Raw genomic sequence first — 17,863 nt, 5'->3', positions numbered from 1 at the left:
AATTTCAATTTCCTCTTTCGTAAATATTATCGGACTATACAGCATAAAATATACTTCGCTGTCTAACTTATGAAATTCTTCATTCTTTATTTTCAATGTTCCGAATTTAGCCTTAAAGTACAGCAATTTTTTTAGTATCTTCTGGTTTTAAGTTCGCTGAAATCTGGTTAAATAATATTGTGAAAGACTTCCATCAATATTTCATATATAAAGATCGAAATTATTCTTAAAATCGCGATCTTCTTCACCACAAATGTTAAGATACTCTACCAAAAAGTTTAATATTCTGTCGTTCTCTTCTTAAAATAAATATTCAGACTCCATTTTATTAAAAAAAAACCTTTTTATTTACATAAGTTGTTCCATCATAATGTCAGAGTTCTGTTCTTGTCTCCAAAATAACAATAACTCAACAGCTTTGTAAAAATAAAACAATAATAAGTTTTATCAATTCTAGTTTATCTTATCACTTACTCGTAATTACCTAATTTCAACAAACACATTCCAAATAGCTTTAACTATGTAGCAAGCATGGTTTGCAAAGCAAACCATATAAGATCGCATAGCAATTTTCGGGGAATGAGGTGTCAGCGAAGGGATTGCATAATTAAGGAGTGTGGAGTCCACCAGTAATTTAGAAATCATATAATGAAGTTTGAATAGAATTGCAGTGTATTTTCAATTGATAAAAAGGCGAGATTTTTTTTTTTCACTAGAAGTAACAATTTTATTACTTATGAGTAAGAAAATTTTTTCTTCTTCCATAAACTGCAGAATTATTTTCAAAAGTTACTTAAATAATACATCCCAAAGAAATTGCTATTTTGCAGAGTTGGCCGTTGATTACAGTAATCGATTACAACTGTAATTGATTACAGATAATTACAGCTATGTAATCAATTACTTGTAATCACGATTACAAGTAATCAATTACTTGTAATCGTGATTACAACTTTAAAAATTTTTGATTACAGCTGTAATCATGATTACAATTTTGATTACAGTAATCAATTACTTGTAATCGTGATTACAACTTTCAAAAAATTTTGATTACAGCTGTAATCATGATTACAATTTTGATTACAGTAATCAATTACTTGTAATCATGATTACAAGTAATTGCGATTACAAGTAATCACAACAAAAACGATTACAAGTAATTATGATTACAAGTAATCAAAATATATGATTACATGTAATCATGATTACATGTAATTTGATTACATGTAATTGTGATTACTTGTAATCAAACTATACGATTACAAGTTATTACGATTGTATACTATAGTCAAATTTTTTATGTAAGTATTCATGAGTTTACATATTTTTATGTACATAGAATGTACGCACGCATGAACGTACAATTTGCGATTCCTATACATACAATGTATGCACAAACGTTGTTTGTACGTACAATATTCATAATTATATTGTAATATACTTAATGCAATGCGCATATGCTTAGTACATATAATTATGCATTTATGATACATGTACGCATGTATGTTAGTTTGTACAAAAAGGCAATGTTTTGTATCTTTGTATACATAGACAATGTATGTATGAACGTATATGAAAATAATGTTTATGCGTTTGCATGCTTTTATGTACTTAAGTGCATATATTGTATAAATTTACGATGATAGCACGTATATTCAATGTACGTTTGTATATAAAATTGTACGTATTTGCGTACAATATGTAAAAATGTTATTTAAAGGTACAATATATGCACATAGTTGCGTAAATAAAATGCGTACATGTATACATGCATATTTATATGTACATCGATATATGTGCACGCAAAGTATGTACTTATGTACAACTTACGTATGTACTTGTATAACTACATACTTTGTTAATACTTATGCGCATGTAATGCATGGATGTACAAAAAAATAGTTATATGCACAATGTATGCATGTGCATACAACGTATACATGTACATAATTACAAGTAAAGTACAAATACGTTCGTACATTTAAATATATGTAATTGCAATATACACATACATTGTGCATACGTTAAAAAAATTTATATGAGTAAAGTTATTAAAATTTGTTTTAAAATTATTCTAAGGTATATGAATCTCGACCTCATATTTTTTAGAAAGCAAACGATAATTTTATTTGGAATTTCTAAATATTAATTCCACACATAAAATTTACCGTTTTTCTTACCATTTAAAAAATTTCTATGAATCATCCATTATGTTATAAAAAAAATAAATCTGTATTGTCAAACATTTCATGAAAATACCTGAAAATAATTTTTTATTCAGAGAATTTCAAAATGATATAGAACAATTAAAGCTGAAAACTAAATTTAAATATCGTTTGATTTTGTCATTTAACTTGCTTGAGTCATTAAAAGTTAACTTACATGCATTTTATTTATTGCATTGTACACATATTTAGACATAAATGTAATGTACATACGTATACGTGTAATGTATGTACGCATGTACAATGTATGTACATACATTCATGTATTGTACGTGCGTATATAGTACATATGGATATGCATACATGGAACATACGTGTACATGTGTGGATACATTCATTGTACATATATACATTGCACCATATGCATAGATAGGGATAGCATGCATGTAAACATGTAAAATTTGTAGGAAAGAATTATGCCCAATATATTTATGCACATACGTACTGTATATGTACACACATATGTACATTATATGTTCATTTCATCATATGTACATTATATGAATATACATCTGTACGATATATATATAAACATCTGTACGCTATATGTATATACATCTGTACAATATATGCATCTCAAATGTGTGTATGTATGTACGTTACGCATGTCGAATACATGTATGAATATATGTGAAATATAAATACGCCCAATGTACGTACAATAGTTCACAAATGTATTATGCATATTTGGATACTTACATTGAGCATGAACATATTATGTACATGTACATAAATACACTGGACATGCATATCATGTACATGTATACATACATATATTGTACATCCTACAGATATACCTATATTGTACATGCATACATATATTGTACTGTTCATAAATAAATTGCACATACAAGCATGGGACATACATTGTACAGACAATGTATGTATGTTCGTACAAACACAAGTACTTGTATATACATGCGTACATTAACATAGATATACATTTTACATACACAAATATTTGCATAAAATGCATATATTCATTGTGTATAAATGTACATGTCTACATTGTTTGCACATACATACGTAATTATTATCTATATACATGCGTACATATATTTTATACCTACAATATAAATGTATGTACATGTGTGTGAAACTAAAATGTCTGAACATATGCACTAGATAAAATCATATGTACATACATTTCAGTTACATTCATTTGTACGTATACAAATACGTACAAAATGCAGTACATGTTAATACGTGCAAAATGTATCATTATAAAATACATTCTACTATCCACTGTAAAATATAATCATTTATAAGAATACAATAGTCTTGTAATCGTGTAATTAGATTACATGTAATCATAATTACATGTAATCAAATTACATGTAATCAAATTACATGTAATCAAATTACATGTAATCATATATTTTGATTACTTGTAATCATAATTACTTGTAATCGTTTTTGTTGTGATTACTTGTAATCGCAATTACTTGTAATCATGATTACAAGTAATTGATTACTGTAATCAAAATTGTAATCATGATTACAGCTGTAATCAAAATTTTTTGAAAATTGTAATCATGATTACAAGTAATTAATTACTGTAATCGACTATGTAATCATGATTACAGCTGTAATCAAACTTGGTAATCACGATTACAAGTAATTGATTACTGTAATCAATATTGTAATCATGATTACAGCTGTAATCAAAATTTTTGAAAATTGTAATCATGATTACAAGTAATTGATTACTGTAATCAAAAAATGTAATCAATTACATTTTTGGCCAACTCTGCTATTTTGCACCAAAAAACAAGGTCACTAAAATTTACAAAATCAATTAAAATCTCAAAACTTACTTGGCTTGTTTTATGATGTAAAAAAGGTTTTTTTCATTTTTTAAATTAATTTTTTAGGCAATTTTATAACAAACAATGTTAGAAAAAGGTAACAATAAACTTGAACTGACAGGTTATTCAAATTGAACTTTTTTCTAGGTTTCCTAACACCATTAACAATCAACAAATAGTGAAATTTTTCTTTAGTTATTTTAAATGTCTGCAAAGTGTAAAATTGTTTCAAATGCTTGTAATTTTTCGAAAAACAGTTTTTTTTTTAATTCTCTGAAACTTTTGTTTAACTTCCTTAAATTATTTCACAATTAAAGAATAAACTACGCAATAAATTTTTTTTTTCTCTTCTTATCTTTGCAAGCCTACAAGCAAAAATAAATTAATGTTCTTTTTCTTCTTATCTTTGCAAATACACAAACAATATTTATAGAATTATAAGTAAATATTGTACCCAAAGCAAATATATTAAAATTTTTTTTGTGACTAATTAAAAAGTAGATACATATATTTAACGGTCTCCTAAATCACCAGTAAAAATATCATGCCTCACTGATTCATATTTAATGTTGAAGTACACAGTAGCTCTTCTGCTTGAAGAGCATGGAAATCTATATTTTGATGGGCGCGTTTTTTGGATCGTTTAAATATTACGTAAGCACCTAAAAAGGGGTTTGCGATTTGTTGATAAGTGGGAGATGAGCAATTCTCATGCAGAGAGCTGTGATAGCACAGGGGATAGAGCGTTCACCTCCCAGTGAGGTGAACCGGGTTCGAATCCCAGCGATGGCGAGTTGATTCGAATTCCGCATCCGGCTTCTACCGACCACAGTGCTGACATAAAAATGTCTTAAGTGATAGACGGATCATGGGTACCCCGAAGTTCTCTAGCCAGCGGGCTAACCGTGGGAGGTTTTCCTCTCAATGCAACGCAAATGTGGGTCAGTTCCAACAAAAAAGTCCTCCATAAAGGCAAATTTCTCTCAATACTTGATCATCTAGGAGTTCCCTTGTCTTCTGGATTGGGTTCAGAATTACAAGACTACGGAGTTGAACATTAGTAGTTGTAAACTCAAAAAACTCGGTCCTCTGTTGAACGACGGGTATGAAATAAAATCCTCATGAAGGAAATTAATAACACCTTATTTTCAGGTCTTTATTATTTTTTTAAGCAAGAAATAAATTGTAACATAAAATTCGGAAAAAATTAAACTTTGCACTTAAATAAATTTGAAAATAAAATTTAAAAAAAAAAAAAAAAAGTTTCTTCTAGGAGATTCAGAGGTCAAGATTTTTGACCACAGAAAAAAATGCACAAAATAATCCTTAAGAATATTCTACGCAAAATATGTTATAGAATGAATTAAAACATAAATTTTGTTTCATGCAAAGTTTTGAATTTATTCCTAAAAATTAGAATATTACCACTAAGGTTATATTTAAAACAAAAGACCCATCTTTTGCTTTAATTGCAACTTGTCGTTCTTTACTAGCAACTTGGTATAGCGACTTTCTTATGTAAACATGTAGGGGATTTGTGATTAGCTTATATTTACTGACAAGAGAGGAAGGAGTTTTTGCAAAGTTTTGTTAAATTAGATCTTACAGCAAAATGAAAGCGAAAGACAAGGTAGTGAAACTTTCTTACGTAAACAAGAGGGGGGGGGGGAAGGTGTAATTTTCATATTTTTGCTGACAATGAAGGAGAATCTAAAATGACCAAAAACATGTTTACGTGATTCTTGAACGGCTTTGTTACATTGAAAATAAATTTTATCAAATAAGGCTTATTTATGTTTTGAATTTTTTAAAAAAATTTATTATATTTATCTGCACTCATACAGCAGAATGAAAAATTTTACTAAGCCCCTCTCCCCAAAAGAGAAAATACACATTTTTTTTATTAAAATCGAATACTACAAACTTTTTAAATTTGCAGCAAGCCATTGTTAGCCTTTTTCCGACTCTCATAATTAAATAAAATGTTTAGAAACTAAAATTAGCCTACAATAAAATGTTCAAAAAAGCAGTACAAAAACATGGGTACAAAATACTGATTAAATTTTTTTTTATTGTTTATATACAGTCATTTTTCAACGAATATAATTTAACAGACAATTTAAACGAATAATTGGCACATAACAAATAATATTTCGATTTTTTTATGCTTGACAATACATTTTTGTGATTTTTTATAATGCAATTAAAAAGAAAAACATACACAAATTAGATTATGATTATATGAAATAATGATCATATTGTATTGAAGAACTTAATATCACACTACTTTTCTTTTGATGAGGCTATGCTGACTAGAATAGATATATAAATTTTCACATTCATACTTAGCCTAGTATGCAATTATATAAATACTGAATGAACTGGAAGAGAAAGGATTAATTTCCTAAAAATAGGAACAGGTGTGGCACCATAAAAAGAGTCCTCTGCCCCCCCCCCTTTCATTCTCGTAGAGGGTTTTGTTGGGAAACATTCAACACACTCAAATTTTTATTCTTTTTTTCGTCCACAAATTGCATTTTTTAACAGCTATTAAGTCATCATGGTATATTAGATTGTTTGTGTCCGTCCATTGTTGCCCTTTAATACAAGCGGCTAAGGGGAGGACAATTCCACAATGTTAAAAACTCAGTGTGATGTCAGAATGGAAAAGAGTAAAATTACACTGAGGATAATGGGGATTTTTTCATTTGCCTCCTTGGAGCATTGACTACGTTTTTTTAACGAAATTATAAACAGTCCTTTCTAATGCATACTTATTTAAACTACTTGTTGTTAAAAAATTTGTCTTCTTTGCTGTCATCCAAATAGAATCGCCGAATGTGGCAAAATATATTCATAGATTTCTAATTTGTACAAATAATAAATTAAATATAAAATAATTAATAAAGTTGATTTTCAATGTTTTTTTTTTATAAAATTTTAACTAGAATGCATGACTTCTTATTCCCCTTTCAAGCATGAACAGAATTTTGGGAGCTCCCTCTGATATTTTAGAATAACCCCTCTATGGATCAAAACAATATTTAAAAAAAAAAAAAAAACTCCATTCTTGGTGTCGACATTACAAAGCTAATAAAAAATATTTTTTGGACTAGTCTATGTTTCTTTATATAAAAAATAATAAAAGTTTAAATAAATTAATAACGAAAGATAATAGAAAGAGCACCGCAAAAATTGAGCGAGGGTGATTTTTTTGAAAAGTTCCTACCAGCTATGTATTCCAAAGTCCCCTTTTTGTTCGTTTTCTGAATTTTCTAAATCAGTTTTTATTACAGAATTGTCCTGCCCTTACACGCTTGTCCTTTTAATAGCCTGAATAAATTAGAATTATTTTTTGTTCTCACCAATCGTATTTAACCAAATTGAATGAATTCAGCTTTTTGGCAGCTTAAATTATTGCAATAATGAAGTTGTATTAGGTACACTTCAAACAATAAAAATAATCATTTGCAAAGCTTAATATTAAAACCGTATTGTTACCCTGATTCTCTGATTTTAACCCGATAGTTATGTAATAGATTCTTAATTTTTAATGTCTTTTTTTAAATAACTTCTGGATAACATACGATTATGTTTTAATTCAATCAAAATTTATTACTTGACGTAAGAAAATATTTTTAATATTTCCTATTTTTCCAAGTTTTAAATTTATTTATCCCGAAAACATGAAAAATTGGGTTGAAAATACAAATGGTTTGAAACAGGATTCATATGTTAATATAAACAGTGCCCTCTAGCTGGGAAGTAAAGAATAGACTCATCAAAGAATTGCAATTTTAATTTATTACCAAAGAATTGTAATTTATTTTTATTTGTAATTTTTATTCATCTCCCTTTTTTTTCTTCTTAATGGCATTTTATGCTTACTTATTGGTTAAATAGATACCACGAATCCAAGTTCACAAACAATGCCATATTTACACATATCTTTCTCAATAAGACATAGGTTTCTTAAGAGGACAATACAGCAATAATCAATAGTAAATATGATATTTCAATCATTATGGATAACCATGATTAATGAATTTAATCCTGCTGCGATTATTATCGATAACATCACAACCTTTATTATTGAATATGATATAAGTGCGTTTTGAAATAAATTTTAAATTGAATGAAATAAATTGAATGAAATAATATTTGAAATAAATTTTAATGAAAATATTGATGAATGTAAAAATAATATAACTTAGTAAATTTTTATAAATCTCGCGAAAGATTGTTAAACCTATATTCCTTTTTTGATATACAACATCACGATCTTATTAATTTGTACTTATTGCCTCAGAGCTCCAGTTGGCAACAACTTTGAAAAGTAGTAGCAAACATTTGATCTCTCTAATCGATGAGTATACTTAAATTACATGAAAACTCTTTGTTTGATATCCGGTTATTTGAAAATAACTTTTTGTACATTCACCTGCTTTTTAGCATTCATTTTTAAATGTATTTTTTCCCCAAAATGAATAAAATTTGGTTTAAAGTACAATTGCTTTGAATCATGATTCAATATCCATATTTACAGTACAAAGTTCCATTACCGACATCTGTAAACGTCTATTTCCCAGACATTTCTTAACAATAAAAAAAAAGAACCTCTTTTCCTTATTTAAAAAATTTTTTTTGGATACACACTTTTAATCTGTTAAAAAAAAATAATCTTTTCCTTATCACCTTTGCCACAGCTAACTTTTTATTGTCTCAAAAAGCATACAAAGAGAGTTAAACCAAGAACAGTTAAATGAAAACAAACATTTGGGAGAAGAATAAACTATGAATATTAATAGTGAGTGAAAAGTACATCAGCCGACAAGTTTTCTTTCTCTTTAAATTATTAATAGATTCAGTGTGCCTTGCTATGACTGTTTTTTTATCTCCATTAAATCAGATTAACTGGAATTTAAGCCTCACTTTTTGATGTCATTTTCAGAGTTCTCCCTAGGTATAAAGAATGGCAGAGCACTTCCTCTTTGGAAAGGGAACTTTGAGTTTTGAAAGGGCACTCAACATCGCAAAAATTTATTAACATGTGTTAGATTTTGTAATACCTGAATTTGATCCACAACAATTTATAATCTATCCTCTTATACTGATATACGTGTAGATTTCAATAAAATAATGATCCTCCAAAATAAGTAATTAAATTTGTATTTTAGAAAATAAGTAAAAGACATGCTAAGAGAGAATTTCTATGCATAAATTTTTTTCAAAAAAAGTAAACTAAAAAAAAAAATTCATTGGTAAACTTACAGTTTGAAAACATTTTTCTATAATTTAAACTGAAAATAAGAAAATGAAGATTCAAAAGGTGGATTACTTTTTTAAAAAAACAGTTGGTACATATTTAAAAAATAATTTTCAAATTAAAAAACATTATACGTTTATTCAGGGATGAGAGTAGTCAGAAAGTAAAAAAGAGGAAATCCAAAAAACAAAAAAAAGAAAGAAAAAAAAAAGATGAAAAAAAATATATACACATATATATATAAACAAAAATTTGACAAAAAAGTGCGATTTTTAAACTTGTAAACCATGTGAATATAAATCCCGATATGAGACTTTTAAATCACGTAAATATGAAACTCTACATCGAATTTAAAAAATGCGAAAATACAAATCATGATTTTTTAATTTTTTGATCACGATGCATAATTTTTAAATCGCGCGATATTACAACCACAAAAACGAATCACGATATTGGATTTTAAGCTCACGTGAATACAAATTGCTACATAGGGCTTTAAAAGCTCGTAAATACAAATCGCGATATTGATTTTTTAAATCTCGTAAGTAAGAATCGCACTGTACAATATTTAAATCGCCTGAATAAGAATCGCAACGTTCAACTTTTAAATCAGGTAAATACGAAAATCGAGATTTGATAATAAAATCGAGATTTTAAAAATGCATAAATAAAAAACACGATATTGGATTTTTAAATGTCGTAAATAAGAATCATAATATACGATATTTAAATAGCGTAAATAAGAATCGCAATGTGCAACTTTTAAATCAGGTAAATATGAAAATCGATGATTGATATTAAAATCGCGTGAATAAAAATCGAGATCTGAATTACGAAAATACGAGCTATCCAGCCGACGGATAAAAAAATACGGAAAATCTTATTTTCTGTGCGTGAAATCGGAGAAAATAGCTAAAATAAGTAAAAATGCGGAAGGGTTAGTAGCTAGGGTGTAGATTGAATTTTCTGTTTATCTTTGAAAATCGTAAATAAATATAATTATTTTACTTCAATGACTGAATTTAAAAAAAACGGGATACTTATTTAAAAAAACGAAACTTTTAGAGAATCGGAGTTTTTGATAAAAAGGCTGAAATTCGAGAGACAAAAAAAATCTCATCCCTGTATAAAGGTCAACCAGTTTTATCCCAAGGAAATGATTTTTAGAGAAACTTCAGAGGGAGGAAAAGGGACTTCAACAATTTCCTTCCGCGGAAAATTAAATTCCTCATAAAACATTTTAACTTGGGCAAAAAAAAAATTTCAGCGGAAATTAGCGGGAAAAATGGAAAAATCTGAAAAAAAGGGGAAATCCGCGAATCCGCGGAAGAATCTCATCCCTGGTTTATTACTATCCCCCCTCCCCCCCGAAAAAAGAGATACTTATAAATATTTAACTAATTTGGAATAATCCTAAGAAAGTAAATATTTGTAACAGTAATCAGAATTAAACCAATAAACAGAGATATTTTTACTGCTGTGTTAATTATTATTTAAACAGTGAATTAATTTCTTTCAAAATGGAACATGAATAAAAAGGCAGTGTTTTTAAGGCAGCTTATCTTTTAAAAATGGGCACATTTATTGGGATCAAAGTGCAAGCAGGACAGGCCACCCTTCAAAAGAAAGAACACTATTACATTTATCTGAGCAGCTCATTTTTTCTCATCAAATTGAAAAAATGGAGGGAGAGACTTCACTCATGAAAGAGAAAATTCCAATTATCTTTCAGTTTTTGTTTGTTTGTTATTTCATCACATTTACAGGGTATCTGCTACATTTTAGATTTTCAAATTCATGACTAATTCAAAGAATTTTTCATGACTTATAGAAGTTACTATTTTCTCTCACAAAAATGTAACAATAAATTTAAAAATGCATTATAATAACATTCATTGAAATGATAATTATAACCAAAACAGTTAGACTCTGCATCTTCATATTTAGAGACTTTAAATTTAAAAAACAGAGTAAAGAAAGAGCTGATAAAAAAATACCAAAGCAAATTCTTTTTTCTGTAGAATTATATTCTAAAGATACTTTTCTTACGGATCAGAAAGGAAAGAAATACTCCTTATTTGTCTGTTCTCATTTTGAAATTAAAAAAAAATTGCCAATGATTGGCTTGCTTCCGCTTGAAATTTAAATTCATATAAAAATAAATAATAAAAATTCTTAAATCACAGAAGTTTAAGATAATTTGCTCTAGAAATGATGCTTTTTCTTTTATTCTTATTTCCACAGTATATTCTTCCCCAGCAAAACACCCCCTGTCAAAAAAGTTCCGTCCCCACCACTAATTAGGAATGACCATAAGTACATTTAAAGTTTAAGCAACTTTGACAACAAAATCATTTGTTAAATATTTTGCCTGTTGTTTTGAAGTAACTGAGAGACTGCAACAGGAACTAACAGAAACTACATGATCACAGAAATCCCAATAAGCAGTCATATGATAAGCCATGTTTGAAAAAACCACAATATATTCAAAGAAAGCAAAGTAAGTGTAGACCGTAGCCTCACAATACCAATTATGGCGGAAATAGAAGTATACAGCGAGTAGAAATGCAGTAACATTTGTCAAGCCAAATATAGTTTTATACTTCAGAGAAGTTCTTTCCAAAAGAGTAAGTCTATGCTTCACACCACGTTTCATTGCAAAATACAATAGCAGCATATTAGAAAGTGCGGATATCATGAAAGTGATAAAGCAAAGTTCATGAATGTGAAAGTTTTCAGATGAAGACACAAAGGTTAAACCGAGCAAACTCGACACTTCCGTGAATTGGAGAAGAAAAATAATTGAAGCTAACCATTGCCAAATAGCACTTTTATAAAGAATATCACAAAGATGGCTGTAATACATAGCAACTACTAAATATCTAGGTGCAGAGTGGATGGCTACGCAAATTTGCCATACGTGTCTTTGAGGTGTGAAACTACCGATAGATGCACTTATGGAAGGTAAGTAATTTGGAACATGGCAGTGAGTAAAAGTCGCTCTTTCAAAATTATAGAGAATAGACCATAAAACACAAAAAACAAATGACACCAATGGTAAAGACACAGTGTAGAGAGCTAAGGTTGGAAATTTTAGTTGCATTCGGGAAACCATGGTGAAATTGAGCTGACTTCTTCTCCAAAAAGGATACATTTATGCGCCAAATATAAATTTTACAATTCCTTTTAGCACAAAATCAAATCATCTTTAAAACACATCGATCAGATTATACATCTTACTAAATTAATAAGCGAATATTCACGGTACAAATTAAAATTTCATATCTCCTTCTCAGTTGCACAACTAATTTTTAATAGCAAATGATTGTACATTTATAAAACATAATACTAAACAGCAGCATTAAATCCAAAAACTAAAATTAAGTCAAGTAAACGAAAGAGTGTATTTTTTTTTAATTTGACAATATGAAAACAAATAATCGATTATTTGTTTCACATCTAGAAAAGAACTGGAAAACCTCTTCAAACGGAACTTCTTCAACGGACAATATCAAGAAATACTTTTACGAACAAAAATATTTAAAAAGTGTAAACAGTTGAAAAGTATGCGAACATGCATCAATTTATTTTGCATAAAAATTTCGCTTTTAAATTTCAATTTATTTTCTTCTTCAAAATTTAATTTTCTTCCTGTAATTAATTTAATCTGTCTAACAGCTGTTGAAGTCTCTTTTTAAGTTAGCGTACATAATTTACATTAATTCTTAAAGCTTAGGCTAAAGCGCAACTATATAATTTTGAACTGTTAAACTTGTAAGAAAAAGTAATTCATATCGTCCTGCATGTTTTGGTTTTGGAGGCAAAACCATAGAGGCAAAACAAGATGTCACATATCGGCGATAGTAGTTACGAAGATTCACCGAAAAGAATCAAATATGACAGACAGCTAAGATTGTGGGATGATCATGGGCAGTATGCTTTAGAAGCGGCTCATGTTTGTTTAGTAAATGCCACTGCTACTGGAACAGAAATTTTAAAAAGCTTAGTCTTACCTGGAGTAGGTGCTTTCACTATTGTTGATGGTCATACTATTGAAGGTAAAGATGTTGGAAATAATTTCTTCCTTAATAAAGATAGTATTGGCAAATCTCGAGCTAAAGTCGCCACAGAGCATTTACTTGAGCTTAATCCAGACGTTCGGGGTGAATTCGTTGAAGAATCCGTGGAAAGTGTTCTTCAAGCTGATCCTGATTTTTTCACGAAGTTTACTGTTGTTATTGCTACTGATTTGAAAGAATGCACTCTATTAGGCTTAGCTGATAAATTATGGAATCTAGGCACTCCATTACTGCTCTGTCGTGTTTTTGGAATGGTGGGATACATGAGATTACAGTTTACAGATAGAGCCATTATAGAATCCAGACCCGAAAATGAGTTTCATGATTTGAGGTTAGATCAGCCTTTTACTGAGCTAAAGGAGTTTGCTGAGTCTATTCTTATGGAAACGCTGTCTGATATGGAATATGCTCATGTGCCTTTTGTGGTTATACTTCTTAAATATGTTGATTGGTGGAAAAGTCAAAATAATGGTCAATTGCCTAAAAACATGAAGGAAAAAAACCTTCTAAAAGCTGAAATTATGAAAGCCATGAGAAAAAAAGACGATGAAAATTTTGAAGAAGCTTGTCGTGGCGTCAACAGGTTGGTGGCTAAAACGACCATCCCTGGGGAAATACAAGATATATTAAAAGATCCATTATGTGATAACATAACGAGTGAAAGCAAGCCATTTTGGATTATGGCCAGAGCATTGAAGGAGTTTGTTAATAATGAAGGTCAAGGTTGTTTACCTGTACGAGGGGTTATTCCAGATATGACGTCGGACACTCAAAGTTACGTAAATCTACAAAATATATACAAAAGAAAAGCCGAAGAAGATGCTCATTTCATATATAAAAGGGTTCAAGATATCCTGAGCAGTATTGGAAAATCTCAAAATTATATTCGTGAGCAAGATATCAAAGTGTTTTGTAAAAATGCTCACTGCTTAAGAGTTCTGCATGGACGTGCAATCAAAGATGAGTACAATCCTTCTACAACTAAAGTTCAACCTTTGATTTCTAATTTAGAGCATGAAGATAGCGATATTATATTTTATGTTCTTCTAAGGGCATCTGATAGATTTCGTGAGGAGTTTGGCAGGTATCCCGGCCAAACGGATGACGTGGAATCGGACATTTTAAATTTGAAAAATTCTGTTGCCTCTCTTTTACAGGAATTGCAGTGTCCGGCAGTTATGAAAGATGATTATGTGCACGAGATGTGTCGTTTTGGTGATTCGGAGCTTCACTCTGTGGCTGCTTTTGTTGGTGGCTGTGCTGCACATGAAATTATTAAATTAATTACTGGACAATATGTACCCTTTAATAATACATTAATTTATAACGCTTTGAGTCAAAGTACCTCTGTTTTTTACTTATAAATGAGCATATGTATGATAAAAATTATATTCTTAATTTACTACTTCTTTAGCTATATTTAAAATGCTTAATAATTTGATTCAAATTTTTTTTCATAACTGATTGAAGTTAAAAAATGTCATTAAAATTAATCTTGCATTTTGTGCGTCTTTATTATTTACATAATTTTAGTAGTACTTTTTATTTTTACTGATCAATACATTCTATTATGGTCAAAATTTTAACTTAACATTTGATATTCCTTGTGATTATAAATTGACTTTATCCTTCTAGCAACCACACCTTAAGGGGTTTAATGCCCCTGAGTGAAACAAAACTTATTAGCTAAATCTTCAAAGGATTTTTTCTAAAAAACAATGTGCAAGAATTCCAGAAAAGAAAGTTGTACAAATTACTGATATAAAATTTATAATATTCATATTAAGAATATATAAATGTGAAAATTATGTTAAAATAGTCTAAAAACGTTTCAATGTAACAGACTCTTAATTTAATTTGAAACAAACTCTCTGATTAATTTTATTTTTGACTGTTTTGAGCAGTAGCCAAGTTAGTCATCATTGTTTTTGTAAACATATTAAATTTAATTTTAAAACTATTATAATTAACTATTATATTATAAAAACTATTACATAAAACTATTATAAGATGTTAGTAAACTAAGAATGAGGATAAGTAATAATTGAACAATATTTTAAGAAAGGAAGTAGAGGTAATACATTGAATGTTTTAAGGAGAAATAATGTTTGAAATTTGAACTTAAAAGTTTTTCTATCAGGCACTCTCAGTTATTCCAAATACCACATCTGAATTCCATACCACGAGTAGAACAATAAAATTAGTACAATTTTTTTTTTTTAACTGAATGGAATTCGATGAAAAAAGACTTTTCCTTACTATTTTGTAAATTCCAAACATATTTCAAGGCGACAAATTTGTTGCTTAGGCATATGATTTTACAACACTTGGCATGAACTTTATATATTATAAAATGTTTTTCAAATATATAAATATCAACCAAGCACTTCACAAATTCTAAGTAAAAAACTTATGGAAAGGGGAAAAAAGTTTTTGAGAAAATACTTATGCCTGTAAGTATTTATATATATTTTTAAAAATTTCAGATTAATTTTAATATGGTCTTACAGGGTAAACTAAAATTTAATAAATTTTTACTAATACAAAAATATAAATTAATTTCACAGTGATTATTTGCACACATGTGATTATTGGAACAAAGAATTATATCTGAAAATTTTGGTGAATTTATGGTTTTATAGTTTCACTTTCAAATGAAATTTTTTCTCAATGTGTACTTTTTTTTAATACTAAATTTTTTTATACATCAAAGTTCATTTCTTTTCAATTGCATGAAAAAAGAATATTTTTTCGTGTTATGCAGAAACATTAACTGCCATAAAACGATGAAATGGTCCTGTTAAAGAGTGAGCACTCAAAAGCGTGATTTGAATTTCTAATCTTATAATTTTTCATATTAAAAATATCAGGATTTTAAAAAAGTGTGCGAAAATCAATAGTTACTAAAAAATGAATTGTTAGAATTTATTCTTTTTGTAGAAATTTAAGCATAAATATAACTTTAAAATTCGAAATTAATATTTATTCATTTTGAATTTAGCTAATAAATATATTTTATTCTAAAAGTGTTGAAAATCAACCGACGCAATCCTAACTAAATGTCTGGCATGCTCATCGAAAAAAGTGATATTGGACTGTTTATGATTTAAATGTGTTAATCAACAAAATAACTCTAAATGTTAGTGATTTATAATCTATTTTCAACAAGTATTTTGCAATTATATCCATGCAACTTAATTTCTTAAATTTTAAGTTATTATAGTAATAATTTCTCCAATATTTAAAAAGAGCCATTTATTTTTAAGTTTTAAATTATTCAGCTTATCATACAAAAAAAAAAAAAAAAAAAAATTGATTATATTTAAATGTAACATTTCTCTTATTTATAAAACATAAATATCTTTTTTTGTTATTAACATTTCTGCAAATTAATTATACCACATATATCTATTTACATAATTTTTTTTTAACATACCTTTAACACTGAAAATAAACTTTTTTTTAGATAGAGGTTTTCGAGATAAAGAGGTTCAACTGTAATTATAATTTCTCTAACATTTAAAAAGGGCCATTAATATCAAAGTTTTCAATTATCAAATTATTCAGCTTATCATAATAAAATAAATTATTGATTTTATCACTTAAATGTAACAAATCTATTTTTCTATTATTTATAGAACACAAATATCTTTTTCTGTTATGAACATTTTAAAAATAATAATTTAATATTTCAGTTTGTAAGACTGAATACAAATGATGCATAAATTTTAGAATATATCCTTTAATTATTTTTGAAATTGAAAATTTAAATAAATTCAATTTATACCTATTACATGTTACGATGATTTGCAATATTCTAAAGAATAAAATTATAAATTTTGAGAATGTTTTTCAGGATTATATAATGTTACACTATGTAAATGATCGCTGAAACAGTTTAAAATATCAGGGCTCGAAAAAACTGAGAAATTTTACCCGTCCCCGAGGACGGCTTGTCCAAAAATGTACCCATCCTCCTTTGAAACTAACCCGTCACTTCTAAATAAATAAAAATATAATTTTCTCTTATTTATTACAAACATTTATATAAATTGCACAATGAATTAGTAGTTACTAGGATTACATTATACAGTAATAAAATAAATACTAGGTTACTAATAGTAAAACCTAGTATTTCTATTATGAAATAATTTATTTCTTTGATGAAATAATTTAAATAACAAAGTTTAAGTTATCTGTCAATTTATCCGATGGTACTGCGTTTTTTAAATGAATCAAATATGACGTTTGCCAGTTCCACAATCAAGCCTATGATTTACAGCGGTTTCTGCACAGAAATCTGAAAGAGGTTTTCCATTTAGGTAGATGTACATAAATGCGTTTAACGCTTCTTGTTTAAGACCAGTAAGTAATGTGTTTTTTTGTAGGTTCATTGCTGAAAAGTACCTTTCAACCGCTGCAGTACTCCCAGACAGAGAAAACATCAATTCCACTATGCGCAGTATTTCGAGATTAGAGGGTCAT

At 28.2% G+C, this 17,863-nt stretch overlaps 2 protein-coding genes across 2 annotated transcripts; one reads left to right on the top strand and one right to left on the bottom strand.

Moving 5' to 3' along the window:
• Positions 1-6,084: 6,084 nt before the first annotated feature.
• Positions 6,085-12,719, bottom strand: LOC107436570 (acyltransferase PGAP2). The gene has a single exon (XM_016048335.4). It carries the CDS (start codon positions 12,451-12,453, stop codon positions 11,629-11,631), a length of 825 nt encoding a protein of 274 aa, XP_015903821.1. The 5' UTR covers positions 12,454-12,719; the 3' UTR covers positions 6,085-11,628.
• A 134-nt stretch (positions 12,720-12,853) lies between these two features.
• On the top strand, positions 12,854-14,878 carry APP-BP1 (Nedd8-activating enzyme E1 regulatory subunit APP-BP1). Its single transcript, XM_016048340.4, has one exon. It carries the CDS (start codon positions 13,144-13,146, stop codon positions 14,740-14,742), a length of 1,599 nt encoding a protein of 532 aa, XP_015903826.1. The 5' UTR covers positions 12,854-13,143; the 3' UTR covers positions 14,743-14,878.
• Positions 14,879-17,863: the final 2,985 nt, after the last annotated feature.

The sequence above is a fragment of the Parasteatoda tepidariorum genome, chromosome 8 (assembly GCF_982258835.1).
Source record: "Parasteatoda tepidariorum strain Cologne lab strain chromosome 8, Ptep-v5.0, whole genome shotgun sequence".
Classification (NCBI taxonomy): Eukaryota; Metazoa; Arthropoda; class Arachnida; order Araneae; family Theridiidae; genus Parasteatoda; species Parasteatoda tepidariorum.
Note: the sequence above shows the minus strand (reverse complement) of the source record. Positions and strands in the feature narration are given on the sequence as shown.